The sequence below is a fragment of the Monodelphis domestica genome, chromosome 1 (assembly GCF_027887165.1).
Source record: "Monodelphis domestica isolate mMonDom1 chromosome 1, mMonDom1.pri, whole genome shotgun sequence".
In the NCBI taxonomy this organism is placed as follows: Eukaryota; Metazoa; Chordata; class Mammalia; order Didelphimorphia; family Didelphidae; genus Monodelphis; species Monodelphis domestica.
The window spans coordinates 512,136,121-512,152,828 of NC_077227.1; the positions used below are offsets into that span (position 1 = coordinate 512,136,121).

Below are 16,708 nucleotides of genomic sequence, written 5' to 3' on the forward strand. Positions count from 1 at the left end.
GGACTTGCATTCCCAGATCTCAAACTATACTACAAAGCAGTATCAAAACAATTTGGTACTGGCTAAGAGACAGAAAGGAGGATCAGTATAATAGACTTGGGTAAGTGACCTCAGCAAGACAGTCTATGAGAAGCCCAAAGATCCTAGCTTTGGGGACCAAAATCCACTATTTGATCAAAACTGCTGGGGAAAATTGGAAGACAGTGTGGGAGAGATTAGGCTTGGATCAACACCTCACACCCTACACCAAGATAAACTCAGAATGGGTGAATGACCTGAATATAAAGAAGGAAACTATAAGCAAATTAGGTGAACACAGAATAGTATATATGTCAGATCTTTGGGAAAGGAAAGACTTTAAAACCAAGCAAGAGCTAGAAAAAAATCACAAAATATAAAATAAATAATTTTGATTAAATCAAATTAAAAAGTTTTTGTACAAACAAAATTAATGCATCCAAAATTAGAAGGGAAGCAACAAATTGGGAAACAATCTTCATAACAAAAACCTCTGACAAAGGTCTAATTACCCAAATTTATAAAGAACTAAACCAATTGTACAAAAAAATCAAGCCATTCTCCAATTGATAAATGGGCAATGGACACAAATAGGCAATTTTCAGTTAAAGAAATCAAAACTATTAATAAGCACATGAAAAAGTATTCTAAATCTCTTATAATCAGAGAAATGCAAATCAAAACAACTCTGAGGTATCACCTCACACCTAGCAGATTGGCTAACATGACAGCCACAGAAAGTAATGAATGCTGGAGGGGATGTGGCAAAGTTGGGACATTAATGCATTGTTGGTAGAGTTATGAATTGATCCAACCATTCTGGATGGCAATTTGGAACTATGCCCAAAGGGCGATAAAAGACTGTCTGCCCTTTGATCCAGCCATAGCACTGCTGGGTTTGTACCCCAAAGAGATAATAAGGAAAAAGACATGTAAAAGAACATTCATAGCTGCGCTCTTTATGGTGGCAAAAAATTGGAAAATGAGAGCATGCCCTTCGATTGGGGAATGGCTGAACAAATTGTGGTACATGTTGGTAATGGAATACTATTGTGCTCAAAGGAATAATAAAGTGGAAGAATTCCACATGAACTGGAACAACCTTCAGGAATTGATGCAGAGTGAGAAGAGCAGAACCAGAACATTGTACACAGAGACGGATACACTGGTACAATCAAATGTAATGGACTTCTCCATTAGTGGCAATGCAGTGATCCTGAACAACTTGAGGAATCTATGAGAAAAACCACTATCCACATTCAGAGGAAACATTGTGGAAGTAGAAACAACAAAGAAAAACAACTACTTGATTACATGGATCGAGGGGGATATGGTTGGGGATGTAGACTCTAAATGAACATCCTAGTGCAAACAACATCATGGAAATGGGTTCTGATCAAAGACACAAGTAATACCCAATGAAATTGCGCATTGCCTGCAGGAAGGGTGGGTGGAGGGGAGGGAGGGAAATAATGTGATTATTGTAAACAAGGAATACTGTTCTAAATTGACTAAATTAATTTTTTAAAAAGTTAAAAAGTAATGTTTTGATTATTAAAGCAATTTGATCACTAAAATAATTTCCCTTAAATATTGAAGTGACTATCTGACTTCCCCACTCAATCAATTACAGTGGATTTCTATTGTCTCTTGGATAAAATGTAAACTCTTCTGTTCAGTTTTTAAAGCTCTTCACAATTTGGCTAGAGCTCAACTTTCCAGGCTGGTTAGACATTGTGCCTCCTTCTATACTCTGAAATCTAACTAAACTGCACTTTTTTTTAAGCTTCCATCTCCCTTCCCCATGTCTTTTTCCTGGTTGTTACCCATGCTTGGAACGAGCTCCCTCTTTTCTTCCATATCCCAGGGTCCTTCTATTCCTTTAAGATGCAGCTCAAACACTCTTCTACATTCAGTTTTTTGAGTGCCCTACCTGCTAGTGTGTCCTCTCTTCCAAACTACCCTGTATTAATTACTTTGTGTTGTAAGAATAAAGTGAAGTAATATTTGTAATATTATCACAGTGCCTGGCACATAATAAGCACTTAATAAAAACTTATTTCCTCCCTTCCTAAAGTGCTTAAAAACAAAACAAAACCCTTACCTACTACCATAGGATCAATATTGCATATTGATTCCAAGGTAGAAGAGTGTTAAGGGCTCAGCAACAGTGGTTAAGTGACTTGCCCAGGGTTACATAGCTAGGAAGTATCCAAGGCCATATTTGAACCCAGGACCTCCCATCTGTGAACCTCACTTTCTATCCACTGAGCCCCCTAACTGTCCCTTCCTAAAGTCCTCCAATATAGTACAAGTTATTATCATCATTATTATGATAATTATATTATTATCATTATCATCAATTGGATTGAGTCTGATCAATTCAGACTTAGTGACTCATCCCGGGCAAACCATAAAACATACACAAAGAGACCTTACCTCTTAGGATAGTGACGTTCTGGAGTATTGCTCCATGCCGGACATCCACAGCCTTCATTTCCTCCATGACCATCGAGAGGTTCTGGATGTCAAAGTCCAGTCGGGCTCGGAGCAGGCTGAAGCGCTCCCTCAGCAAGTCTGTGGTGCTCAGCATGATGGAGACAGACTTGTTGAGGTAGTAGAGCTCCTCAGCGTGAGTGTGGAAGCCCAGTGTGCAGGACAGCCGGACATCGTCCAGGTACTTGAGCATACTGTGTACGTGGTTGTCTGTGGCATTGATGTTGGTGAAAATGGTATTGATCTCGATCTCGTGGGAAGTCATACGGCCTTCCAGGGTCTCAAAACGCTCCACAGTCCGGTTCTGGGCATAACGTGTGTGGTACTGCAGGTCATGCATGTTCTCCTCATGGTCATCCAGGAAGGATGAGACATTGTCCAGCTGCAGCTGCAGGCCCATCACTTGCAACACCAGGTCATGGATGCCCTCAGAATTCTGGTTGATACGCTGGGAAGCAGAACTGAGGCTGGTCTGGATGCTTTTGACCAATTCCCCGGTCTTGGCCGAGGTGGCCCGCAGGCCACTGAAGAGCCGGGTGTAGTTCTGCCATTCACTGACCATCTTCTGCAGGGTCAAGGTTTCCTCTTCTGTCTTCCTCTGGATCATGTGGACCCAATCCGAGGTCTGCCCCACCGTGAAGTTAATCTGTTGGACGGCTGCCTTGACATCATAGCAATCCTGGGTCAGGCCCTTTAGTGAAAAGTCCAGTCCAGCCATGGCAGCCTGCCAGCCTCTCACCTGAGCCAGGAATTGCCCCAGAGTCTGGTTGACCTGGTGGATGGAGAAGGAGCAGCTGTCTACCACGGCAGTGATTTGATTGCTGGTAGAGAAGAGCTGCTGATGGGTCTGAGATGTCTGGTCCAGCTGAATCTCCTGGACAAGAAGCATCTTCTGGATTTCCTCCAGCTCCTGCTGAAGTTTGTGAATCTCTTGTCCCAACTGCCCCGTGTCATGGCAGAAGGAGCAATTGCCTAGGGCTTTCTGGTCTGCAGGAGAAAATGATAAAAATGGTAGGTGCCTAGGTTTGGAAGGTCATAGAATAGGGGCAGCTTTGGTAAACTGGTAGAAAAAGGAATTTCTTTTTCTTTCTTTTTTAACTCTTACCTTCCATCTTAGAATCACTACTATGTCTTAGTTCCAAGGTAGAAGAGTGGTAAGGGCTAGGCAATGGGGGTTAAGTGACTTGCCCAGGGTCACACAGCTGGGAAGTATCTGAAGCCAGATTTGAGCCCAGGACCTCCCACCTCTGGGCCTGATCTCAATCCACTGAGCCTTCAAGATGCCCTCTAAGAGTTTTTTTTTCTATTAATTTGCTAAAATTATTCTTAATTTTAATTTTTAAAAGCTTAGTCTCCTCATTTCACCCAGGTTGGGAATATTGGAACTATTTAAGGGCCTGATGTCACAAACGATGCATCTTGGGGGATAGAGGTCACTATATTGATGCTATATGTGCTATGGACTCCTGATTGACTTAGCCAGCAATTTAGGATGCCCTGACTCCAAGCCCAGCGATCTTCCCATTGTGCCACCCCACTATCCTGCTCAATTCTCATTACACTCCTATTTTCTCTACTGGAAAGAATGACCATCCTGTTACCAGTGGAACATGACAGACTTGGTAGGAGCCACTCCCCAACCCTCTACCTCAACCTACTTTACAGTACTTCAGGAATGTGTTCCCAGGTAGCTGCCTTCCTCTTTGGAAGGGAGCAGCAATCTGAGAGGGAGAAAATCCCAGAGATGAAAGGGACCTGGGAGGGCTTCTCAGAATCTTGTAGTATTAGTTAGTTCATTCAGGCAGTGTGGCCTAATAGAATGCTGCCTTTGGTGTCAAGATGCTCTCAATCTTTTTCAGACACTTATGACAAAGGATATAGAACTGGGAGAAACCTTAAAAGTCATCTAGTCTAAACATATCATTTTTCAGATGGGGAAACTGAGGCCCTGAGAGCTGAAGGGACTTTTTCAAGGTCTACCACTAGCAAGTAGTAGGGCTGAGTTCTGAGCCTGGTTCCTTTCACTCCAAATCTAGTATTCTTTACACTACCAAAAGATAACCTTAGGGGGGATGGGGGGGACTCTGTGGGCCTCAGTTTCCATAATTGTAAAATAGGAATAAAATAATAATAAAAATAGCAGCATAGTGTTGAGACTAGAGAACCTGAATTCAAGTCTCATCACTGCTACATACTGACAATGTTTCCCCTGAGCAATATTGCCTCATGGTTTCAGGCAACTTTTAGAATATAAATCGCCACAAGGCTGGTCCAAACAGCAGCTATCTCACAGGGCTATTACATGCAGGACTTCATTGGGGCATTATATGTATGCAAAGCACTTTGCTGAGGCAGCCAGATAGCTCAGTGGATAAATAACTGGTCCTGGAACCAGGAAGAACTGAGTTCAAATATGACCTCAGACACTTAATAGCTGTGTGAGCCTGGGCAAGTCATTTAACCCTATTTGCCCCAATTTCCTCATTTGTAAAATGAGCAAGAGAAGGAAATGGCAAACCACCCTAGTATCTCTGCCAAGAAAACCTCACGGACAGTATGTTCTATGGGATCCCAAAGAGTCAGCTATGACTGAATAAAGCATTTTGCACACACTACAGTCCGTTATGTTAGTTATTATTCTGCTTGAAATGACTGATGTGAAACTGGCTATTTTCCTACTAGCTTTATGACTTCAGATACCTAATTCTCACCTGGATCTGAGGACAGCCATGAGAAAGGCCATAGACACACTCACCTAGTTCCTGGAGGTTTTCCTGCACCGAAACAATCTTCTTCTCATAGTTTGATTGGGTGATGCTGATATCCTCTGAGAGAGAGTCAACCTTCTTAAAAACTGGAAGAAACACAGGTGAGAACATGAGAGCTGAGGGTCTAGGGGAATTTGATCAGACAAAATAGGGCAATTTGGGGGAAGATGTTCCTCCTTTGTAACTGGAGGAGGAGATTGGATTAGGTGTTCTCCAATAACCCTGTAATGATTTAGGACAATGCATCTAAACTGGTGTACTTGGTAAAGAGGAGGTGCCTTTCAGAAGTAGAATCTGAAAAAGAGGAAAGTCCTTCCTTCCTTCCTTCCTTCCTTCCTTCCTTCCTTCCTTCCTTCCTTCCTTCCTTCTTTCCTTCCTTCCTTCCTTCCTTCCTTCCTTCCTTCCTTCCTTCCTTCCTTCCTTCCTTCCTTCTTTCCTTCCTTCCTTCTTTCCTTCCTTCCTTCTTTCCTTCCTTCCTTCCTTCCTTTCCCTCCTTCCTTCCTTTCTTTCCTTCCTTCCTTCCTTCCTTCCTTCCTTCCTTCCTTCCTTCCTTCCTTCCTTCCTTCCTTTCTTCCTTTCTTCCTTCCTTCCTTCCTTCCTTCCTTCCTTCCTTCCTTCCTTCCTTCCTTCCTTCCTTCCTTCCTTCCTTCCTTCCTTCCTTCCTTCCTTCCTTCCTTCCTTCCTTCCTTCCTTCCTTCCTTCCTTCCTTCCTTCCTTCCTTTCTCTTCCATACCCTTTCCTTCCATCTTAAATCAATATGGTTCCAAGACAGAAGAGTGGTAAGGGCTAGGCAATGGGAGTTAAGTGATTTGCCCAGGGTGCCACAGCTAGGAAGTGTCTGAGGTCAGATTTAAACCCAAGATCTCTCATTTCTGGCTTGGCTTTCAACCCACTGAGTCGCCTTTGTATTTCAATGGAGATCTGTGGTTGACTTTTAGCTATGAATTTTTTTAAGGCAACTTAGGATAACAGACCTATAGCTAGAAAGAACCTCTGAAGGTATTTTAGTCCAATGGTATCCAATTCAAATAGAAATAGATCCTCTTAGGCTGCATGTTGGCTTGGAAAACCCATATTAACATTACCTATGATGTATTACATTTTTAACTTTAATTTTCATTATTGTTATTCACAGTTTATTATCTATATTTATTTATTCCCAATTACAGTTTAAGATGGTTCATGCTACAATCACTGTGAAAATGACACGTAGTGTGAGAATTAAAAGAGAGAATCTAGGGAACTGACTGATACTTTTACTGGTATAGAGAGAACTCAAGCATAGGAGAAAATTTCTGCTGCAGGTCAGCATCTTCCCAGCAACACATAGATTTAAAGAGTTACTTGGGGCCCTCAGAGATTAAAGTAACTTGCCCAGGGTCACCCCACAAAAGAGGATCAGAAGCTCTCCTTGAACCCAATTCTTCCTGCTTCTGCAAGCAGCTCTCTTGTTCCTTATCCCAAGCACAATTCACACATAAAAATGTAAAGAATTTTGAAAACTTAAATATTAAATCTTTCAAGGAGGTGCCAAGTTTACATGAACCGGCCCTTTTCTATGTGAGTGCTACAAATTAGGGCATGATTTCTTGTTCTGTTGATTATCTAGATTAAGAAAGTGATGGTGAAAACATTCAGTGTGTAGATCAAACTTTAAAGCCTGCCCAGTGTTTTTGGAAAGCCGGGCAGCTGTTAAGTATTTACCAGGATACCCCTGGCTATTATTTATTTTTTTTTTTAGAACCCTTACCTTCTGTCTTGGAGTCAATTCTCTGTATTGGCTCCAAGGCAGAAGAGTGGTAAGGGCTAGGCAATGGGGGTCAAGTGACTTGCCCAGGGTCACACAGCTAGGAAGTAGCTGAGGCCAGATTTGAACCTAGGACCTCCCATCTCTAGGTCTGGCTCTCAATCCACTGAGCTACCCAGCTGCCCCCACCCCTGGCTATTATTAAGTCATATTTACAACCAGGGGACAGTCAAGGCACTGGGAGAACTGGATGTAAACCTTCCCTTCTGTCTGGATTTTCTGTGACCTCTGTGGTTAGGAAGCCTTCAAACCTGTGCTTACATGTTGTGGATTGTGGTCCTGTGGGGCTGCTAGGTGATTCAGTGGATTGAGAGCCAAGTCTAGAGATGGGTTATAAACTGACTTTAGACACTTCCTAGCTGTGTGACCTGGGCAAGTCATTTAACCCCTATTGCGTATAACCTTACCACTCTTTTGCCTTAGAGCCAATGTACAGTATTGATTCTAAGAAGGTAGGTAAGGTAATTTCAATGGAGATCTGTGGTTGACTTTTACCAGTGAAATTTTTTTTAAGGCAACTTTGGATAACAGATCTAGAACTAGAAAAGAGCTCTGAAGTCATGTTAGTTCAATGGTATCCAATTCAAATAGAAATGGATCCCTGGAGACTGACTACATGATGACTTGGAAAACCACATATTAACATTATCTATGCTACATTATATTTTTAATTTTTATTATATATATATATATATAATAAAAATTAGTTTTATTTATTCCCAATTACAGTTAAAAAAGGGGGGACAGCTGGGTAGCTCAGTGGATTGAGAACCAGGCCTAGAGACGGGAGGTCTTGGGTTCAAATTTGACCTCAGACACTTCCCAGCTGTGTGTCCCTGGGCAAGTCACTTGACCCCCATTGCCTAGCCCTTACCACTCTTCTGCCTTGGAGCCAATACAAAGTATTGACTCCAAGACAGAAGGTGAGGGTTTAAAAAAAAGGGGGGGAGTCTGGATTACCTGTATCTGTCTCTAAGCTAATCAGCTCCCCATAGTTCATCACTAAAGAGTTAGATCAGAAGGGACTTTAGAGAAAGTCCAATACCTGCATTTGTCAGAGGAAGAGAGTGAGTCCCCAGAATTATTTGCCCAAGCTGGGCATTGGCAGAGATGTGATTAGGACCCAGGTCTCCTGACTCCAAATTCAGAAATCTTTCCTCTATTTGTCAAGAGTTCCTAACCTCTGAGTCTATGGGTAGAGTTTAGGGGTTCTATGAACTTGGATTGGAAAAAAAATTACATACTTATTATTCTACTCTAGTTGGTTTCCTCTGATTTCTTATACATTTTATTTTAAAGACATTCTTGAGAAGGAACCTATAAGCTTCAGTAGGCTGCCGAAGGGGTTCATGATACAAAAAAAGATTGAGATTCTCCAGGCTACAAGGTGGCTGGGATTTGGCCCCCTGGGCCAGAAGACCCCGAGAAGCTCATTGGGATGAAGTTAGCCTAATGGAAAGGCCCTCTGCTCCCTCCCTCCTCAGTAGTTTTGGCACGAGGACAGTCATGCATGCAGGGGGAGGCGAAATGTGCCTGTTGGGGGAGGTGGTCTCCACTCACCCAGTGAAGCCAGCACGGCCACAGCCACGAGCAGGAGGGCCAAGAAGAGGTACAGAATTCTCACGGAGGTGTGCAGGGACAGGTTCTTCTGACAGCGGCTACAGCTGGGCCCTGCTGGGCCTGTGTGGGAAGAGAAGGGGAGGACTGCCTCACACTCTAGAGCTGACCCTGGAGAAAGAGGGCTCCCTGCATGAGCTTGGCTACTGACTTCCCTCCATTAGCGCTTGTACCGGAGATGAGAAGAGAGATGCTTTCTGCTCCCTTTTCCAGGCATCTCATGTGTTTGCTCCTGGTTTTAGAGGCCTTTCGGATGAATGAGACCAACTTGATGAGGGCACCTTTTCTGTTTCTGTCTCTGTCTCTCTTTGGGTTTCCGTTATCATTGAGCATATGAAGTGTATTTGAGGGGCCTCCTTGGCCCTCTATGATATGTCGAGAACAATGATAGCAAACTCAAATAGAATCGGCCACTAATCTGTACATCAGGATCCCTGTGGAACTTATATTGATTCCATTTTAAAGTGTAACGTTGTCTCTGTTTTATTGTATTTTGACTTATTTCATGAAATACTTCCTAATGATATTTTAATTTGGTTCAGGCTGCAGTCAGGGTGTTTGATGCTTCTGTCTAGACCAGCTTAAAACTCTAAGGGAGCCGTTGTTGCTTAGTAGAGGCAGGATTCCCTCAAGTAAATACTTGGTTAATTGTTTTGAATCAAACTCTGCAGCTTGATTCACAAAACTCACATCCTCCTTGGGCTACGCAGACTCCTGAGAGCCCTCTGTAGCCTCACCTCTCTCTAAGAGAGCTGAGAGACCAAACAGAGCTTGGACCTTTGACTGGGGAGCCCACAGTGGGGAGTGGGAGAGGCTGGCTTTGAGCAGCCTGGGCGGGGGGGAGTGCCTAATGATGGCCAAGGAGAATACAGTAATACAGCTTTGCCCCAACGTCAAGATCTGTTCTCGGCTCACTCAGCCTCTAAATAGCAGCCTCTTTCCATACCTGTTGAAACATAAACTTGACTCAATGGTAATTTATCAGATTAACTGGCCATTCATTAAGACCCTGGAGGGCCTCTCATTTTCAGAGGTGTGGGGTGAGCCAGACCCATCCAAACTAGGGACCTGAATGGGTGTTTTCGTGTGGTTCAGAGGACCGCGTGAGGCTCTGCTGGAGGAAGGAGAGGGGCACTGGAAGGGGTAAAAGAAGGGACACTGAAAGAGAAGACGTAGGCCAATGACACACTCGTGTCTAGTTCCAAACCATTTTATGGGTCTTGTCTAGCTGGGGCAGTTTTCTATCTTGCTTCAGTGGAAAGTGAGAATGGCTACCCAGTGAGCTCAGCCTCCGGTAGAGCCCCAGCCAGACTATTCTGCTGCTGCTTGTTCTCTTTCTTCTCCCTTGTCCAGGGCATTATCCTCAGTCCTTGTGAGAGGGTGAGTGCCTAGCCCTGCCCTGCCCATGAGTGGGGTTCCCTGGCCAGCCTGGGGGGACCCTTACCATTCTGGGTGCATGGGAATGCTGGCATTTCCTCCTCTTCTCCAACAGGTTCCTCTTCAGCTACACATAAGGCTTCTCCGTCGCCTCCAGTGGACCTCACTGAGAAGGAGTTGGTGCCTGTCAGGACCCCATACTGCCCATCCCAACTCCAGTTGTTTCACTCACCAGCCACTTCCACCACTTCCTCCAACCCTTGACTCTGGTGCCCAAGGGTGCCCATTTTTCCATGAACAGAAGAGTGGGCAATCTAAGCTAGAACTAGGTGGCTAAGGATTTGATTTACAGGGGATGGAATTTTTATGCACACTAAACTTGCAGAGGCCATTTTCTAAGGGAGGAAATGCTTTTGAAGAGATACCAACATCTATTTTACCATGAGTTCTAAGCAAAGGTATCCCAAGACCTGGGCTCTGGCCCCACTCTCTGCCATTCACCACCTCTATGACTTTAGGAGATACATGTCACCACTCTTTCCCCACATGTCTCATCTGTAAAATGGAATTAACAATACCCATAGTGCCTCCCTACCATCTATCGGAAATCAGAATTGGAGAGGAATTTAGAGACTGTGAAATCCATCCTAGGCTCCTGTGAGCATGGGACAAGGTTCCTTATTTTAAAGATTAAGAAAGTGAAGAGCTAGAAAAAGGAAATCATTTCCCTCAGGTTATATAATGATCCAGGGTTCAAGAGAATTAGGCCTCCTAATTCTCAGCCCTGAGAATTTATTGCCCTTTATTTATCCGGAAGGACTTTTTTCAATTTGTTTAAATCTATCAAAGATTTCTTAAATACATACTATGTTAATTTTTTTAAAATGCTGTCTTGGACCTCAAGGAGATTACAATCTAATGGGGACAGATATAGGATAGCAAGTTGTGGATTGTGAGCCAGGGCTAGAGACAGGAGGTCCTGGGTTCAAATCTGACCTCAGACACTTCCTATGTCACTTAACTCCCATTACCTAGACCTTATTGCTCTTCTGCCTTAGAACCACTACATAGTATGGATTCCAAGGTGATAGGGTTCTTTTTTAAAAATAAGGGCATATAGGTATGTGCCTATTCCCCCCGCCCCCTAACTGTACCTTTGAACTTTAAAGGGCCATCAGATTGTAAGCTGTTGAACTGTTTGTTACATATTCTTGCTCTTGTAAGAGGCAGAAGCCAGGAAGAAGAAAGATTTCTTTGGCTTAACTGGAATCGCTTTCTTTTTCTCATTCCCCTAAATAGGACCAGAAGCAGGGCAGAAATCAGCTTCTAATGGAGAGGGATGAATGGGCCTGCTCGTGGGTATTTGTTCTACACATAGCTCCAACAAAGATGCCTGAACCAGGTCCTGGGGCTTCAGAGAAGAAACAGATGGGCCCAGTCTGAGCCCGGATGGGTAACTGAACAGTGTAGCCAGGGTGAGCTTGTCAAAGGCCTTCCTAAAATGTGGTGCTCAAGCCTGGCCATGATTTCCACCCTTGTTTGTGCTCTGACTAGGGCAGAGTCCAGAGGGAACCACCACCTTCCTAGATATCCTGCTTCCAAGAACGCAGCTGAACATGGGGGTAGCCTTTTGATCTCTGCAGTTTTCACATAGAAATTGGGTAAAGTGTATGTTGGAGACAAGGGAAGCATCCACTAGATTATCTCTCTAAGGTGTCTGGAAGCTACAGCATTTGATTTCTTTATGGAAATGGAAGTCTTTCCCAAAATCATGGAGCAGGTCAATGGTGGGAGAAGACAAGATTTTAGAATCCCCATCCATCCCTCATTTGTAAAATGAAGGAATTGGAATGGATGGCCATTAATGTCCCTTCCAACTCTAAATCTATGAACTTAGGATTGGGTACTTTATTTCTGGATGTCATGGTCCCTAACCTAAGAGGGCAAATGAGTGTCCTTCTAGAACAAAAAGAGAAGAGGGCTCAACACTTAGCCTCTCTTTACCCCAGATTCCTTATTCAAGGATCATAGGCGTAGAGCTGGAAAGGATGCTCAGACGCCATCCATCATGGGCAGCCAAGTGGCTCAGTGGATAGAGTGCTAAGTACAGAAGTTCTAGGTTCAAATATGACTGCAGATGCTTCCTAGCTGAATCAGTTCTAAGACAGAAGGAAAAGTTGTGTGTGTGTGTTTTTTAAGAAGGCATCAATCAAATCTCCTCATTATCTTTTCCCCCGAATGAACAAAAATCTAATTCTTTTCTTTCCTACCTCTACTCACCAATTTGTAGTGGAGGGGGGTAGCAGAGGAAGAGCAAAACTTAGGAGGATGAGAATAGCTAATATTTACATAGCACTTACTATGTACCAGGCACTGTGCTAAGTATTTTAGAAATAGTTTCTCATTTAGTCCTCACAACAGCCCTGGGAGATAGGTACTATTGTTATGTCCATTTTGCAGATGAGGAAACTAGGCAAACAGGTTAAGTGAGTTCTGAGGGTCACACTGTTAGTATCTCAGACGGATTTTGAACTCAGACCTTCCTTGTTCCAGGCCCAACATTCTATAACCATTTTGTCCCCAAGTTGTCTCAAGCTACTTTCAACCCTTCATTTTACAACTAAAGAAACTGAGGAGAAATGACTTGCCCAGAGTTACATGCCTTAGAAGTGTTTGAGATGGGCTTGAGATCAGGTTTCCCTGATCCCTCAGGGCAGCACTAGATCTCTTTTGTCATACTTCTCAGAGAAGACTTTGCAAATATGTTCAATTGGAGGGACAAGCCAAGGAGGGCTTTTGAGTTTGCTAATAACATCCATATGGAGGTTTGCTAGGCTGGTTCTGGAGATGTACGACGAGGGTCTTTTCCCTCCTCAGAGCATGTGTAAGTGTCCCCTGCTACCAGTGGGGACAAAATAAAGAAATCTTTTGTCTTCTTAGCTGGAACTGATTATCCATAAAAAGGCTAGGAAAAAAATGGAACTCTTTCCCATCCTAACAGTTCTTTTTAAAAAGTCCTAGCAGCTTCTTTGATTCTCATGTTACATAAATACAAATTTGACTTTATCTGCCCCTTGCCTCTCACCCCATCAAAAAAACCCAACAACAAGCAAAAACAAAACCCTTACAAAACAAACAAACATCCTTGGAGCAGCTAGGTTGCTCAGTGGATTTAGAACCAGGCCTGGATATGGAGGTTCTGGGTTCAAACTTGGCCTTAGATACTTCCTAGCTGTGTGACCCTAGCCAGGTCACTTAACCTCGGTCTCCTAGCCCTTATCACTTTTCTGCCTTAGAATTGATTCTAAGTGGGAAGGTAAGGGTTTGTAAAAAATACCAGCTAAATTTAGATAGTACTAGAAGGTTTATATAAAGTGCTTTATATGTATATTATCCAATCCCCACAACCCTATTTGGTAGGTTCTTTTGTTGTTCAGTCATTTTCATTCATGTCCATTTGGATTTTCTTGGCAAACTTACTGGAGTGGTTTTTCCATTTTCTTCTCCAGCTCATTTTACAGATGAGGAAACTGAGGCAAACAGGATTAAGTGACTCAGCTGAGGGTCACACACAGTAAATGTCTAAGTCTGGATTTGAACTTGGGCACTTTAATGATGCTCCCTTTTACTGATGAAGAAAAGGAGTGTTAGACAGGTGAGAGACTTGCCCAGGCTCATGTAACTAGTAAGTGTCTGAGGTTGGATTGGAACTCTGTTCTTCCTGCCTCCAAGAACAGCGCCTAACATGTGTCAGGTGCTCTGATAGGTGCTTGGAAGATAAACACAAAAGTGGTGCCAGCCCTGTCCTGAAGGACTCCATTGGATCAAAGAAGGAACCAAGCTCCTTCTGGGAGGTGGGAATGGGGGAAGATGGGGAATGACGATGGAAAAAAGCCCAAGCTGCTCACCTCCTCCTTTGATTGCATTTTGTCTGTCAAGGAGGATGACCTTTACAGTAGAACTGTCAGAAGATGATGGTGCATAAGGAATTGTGTGTGTGCGCGCGCGCGCGCGCGTGTGTGTGTGTGTGTGTGTGTAAACTACACCCTACAAAAGACCAACACCACCAGGACTCAAGTCTTTACAATGGCCAAATCCCAAACAGGGAAGGGACCTCTGGCCCAATTAGAAAGTTTTTGTGACCTTAAGTAAAAATCCACCCATTTTCAGACTGATTTTACTCATGGATATATCGCTCTCCTCTGTGTTTCCATTTTCTGCAAGAAGCGCTTCCCAGTTCTCCCTAATCTCAGTGCCTTCCTTCTGAGGTGACCACTAACTAATCCTGAATATAACTTCTTTATACATATTTGTCTTTCTGTTGTCTCTCCCATTAGATTACAAGCTCCATGAGAGCAGGGATAGGTCCCCCTACCTCCCCTGCTTTTTTGGCCTTTTTTTCCTCTCCTCGTATTTAATGCAGTACTTGGCACATAGTAGGTACTTAAATGCTTGCCTTCCTATGCATGACAGGGAAGAGGGAGGGAATCAGAGGGCCGGATGGATGGACTATGGCTGATCTTTTAAAATTCATCCAGGATTGGGGCAGCTGGGTATCTCAGTGGATTGAGAGCCAGGCCTGGAGATTGGAGGTCCTGGGTTCAAATTTGACCTCAGACACTTCCTAGCTGTGTGACCCTGGGCAAGTCACGTGAACCCCATTGCCTAGCCCTTACCACTCTTCTGCCTTGGAACCAATACACAGTATTAACTCCAAGATGGAAGGTAAGGGTTTTAAAAAATAAAATAAAATAAAATTCATCTAGGATTAATAGCCCTTTCAGCCCTCTGCCCTTACACACCTCTCCTCTCCCTCCCCCCATTTCCCCCGACAGTCTACCTACCTCTTTCAGTTGGAGCAGGGTCAGAGCTAGCCCAGTGGTCCATAGTTAGCCTTTTCAGTCCTGAATCTCGTCTTACATTGGCTCTTGCCTCAGTGGAGGCAGCCTTGAATGGTGCTGGGATCCTTGCTCCAGAGTCTGTTCAGACCCAGATGATTGTCTACTTCCCTCTCTCTCACACCCAGCTGCAGCCCATGACTCTCTCTGAGCCCGGAGTTTTCTATGGGTTCCCCGGGTCCACTAGGGCTCTCTTCTCTCCCTCAGGGCTTGTAACTCTTATTTGCTGAAGCAGAGCCCAGGCTGTGATTTCCTGTCCATGTTTCTAATTTCTACCCCCCCCCCCCCCCCCCGTTGTTCCTCTGCCCTCCCTGGTGATGAGGGCTCCACCCAGTTCTAGTTCTTCAGCCAGTTTCATCACTTCAGTGTTTATAACCCCTTCCCTGAGGATCTAGGGAGGTTTAAATCAAATGAGACCAAAGCTGACCCTCCTCCAAAGGCACTCTCTTTCCTTGCTGCTGAGCTTCCTTAGCCAATTTGTCACAAGCTAGAGCCAAACTTGTTATGGAAAGAGAATAGATAAGACCCCACTCTGGGGTACTCAAAGTGCAAGAGATGACTGGCAGGTACCCATCACCTTTCTCTCAGGCCTCCCCAGCCTAAGAATGCTCACAAGTGGTTGTACTTAATCCTCCCTCTCCCCTTTCCCCTTCGCCACTGGTTTCCCAGCTCCATAACTCATCGATTCCCTAGAGACATCTCTTCCCTGTCTTCCTTCTTCCTGCCTTCCTGTTCCTCCCACCCACACTTCATCTTCCAAAGCTCTAGAGAGCGTCCATTTACCTAGGTATGGATCTTGAAGCCAGTTCTCCACACTGTCCTTCCTTAATGGGAACATAATCGTAAACATTCGTGCAGTGCTTTTCATAAGCCAAGAGCTTTCGGATATATTAGTAGCTCAGCTCTTGGTGCCCTGGTATTGTGTGCTTTCACAGTATGGATAGAGACAGAAGCAAGAACCCCAAAACCTGGGAAATGTTTGATGAAGGAAGATGGCTATAGAAAAGGGAGAATCCTAGGAATCACAGAATTCTGTAAGGCTGATGGGATATAATGGACCTTAAACTCTCATTTAAATCAGGAAACGTATTAACAATATAGAGGGGAGAAGAATTCCCTTATACCCCATTCCCATAATCTCAGATTTAACATCAAGAGCAAGCAGCTAGGTGGCATGATAAATAGAGCACTGGGCTGGAGTCAGAAAGACCTGAGTTCAGTTTTGGCTTCATGCACTTACTGGTTGTGTGACCCTGAGCAAGTCACTTCACTCTGTTTGCCCCAATTTCCTCATCTATAAAATGAGCTGGGGAATGAAATGGCAAACCACTCCAGTATCTTTGCCAAGAAAACCTCAAAAGGGGTCACAAAGTGTTGGACATGATTGAAATAGCAGAACAATAAAACATTAGGAGCAAGGATAGCACGGTGGTTTGAGATGTCTAACTAAGTAGGCAGAGTAACATCTCTTTATTCCCTAAGAACTTTTGGGGTTCATAATCAAAGGACATAGATCCTAATACTCATTGTAGTATTCATCACTAATTCCTACATGACCTTGACTTCTTTTGGCCCTAAATTTCCTTATCTATAAAATGAGGGAAAGAGGGTTTATTAGATTAGATTAGACGACTTCTAAAGTCCTTTCCAGCTCTTAATTTATGACCCTATAGTCATCCACACTGACAAAGGTCAGTCCTAGTCTAGCAGGTCTTCAAATGTTGAAT

At 43.8% G+C, this 16,708-nt stretch overlaps 1 protein-coding gene across 3 annotated transcripts in view; it reads right to left on the reverse strand.

Annotated features, from left to right (window-relative positions):
- SCARA3 (scavenger receptor class A member 3) overlaps positions 1-16,708 on the reverse strand; it is a 63,979-nt gene that overhangs the window by 24,341 nt on the left and 22,930 nt on the right. The window contains exons 2-6 of one of the 3 annotated variants that reach the window (XM_007475910.3): positions 14,928-15,062; positions 10,151-10,249; positions 8,650-8,769; positions 5,270-5,368; positions 2,458-3,501 (exon numbers count right to left, since the gene is read on the reverse strand). In XM_007475910.3, the coding sequence (XP_007475972.1) occupies positions 2,458-3,501; positions 5,270-5,368; positions 8,650-8,769; positions 10,151-10,249; positions 14,928-15,062 (1,497 nt within the window). The remainder of the gene's footprint in view (positions 1-2,457; positions 3,502-5,269; positions 5,369-8,649; positions 8,770-10,150; positions 10,250-14,927; positions 15,063-16,708) is intronic. The other 2 variants (XM_007475912.3, XM_007475914.3) reach the window with 2 other exon arrangements.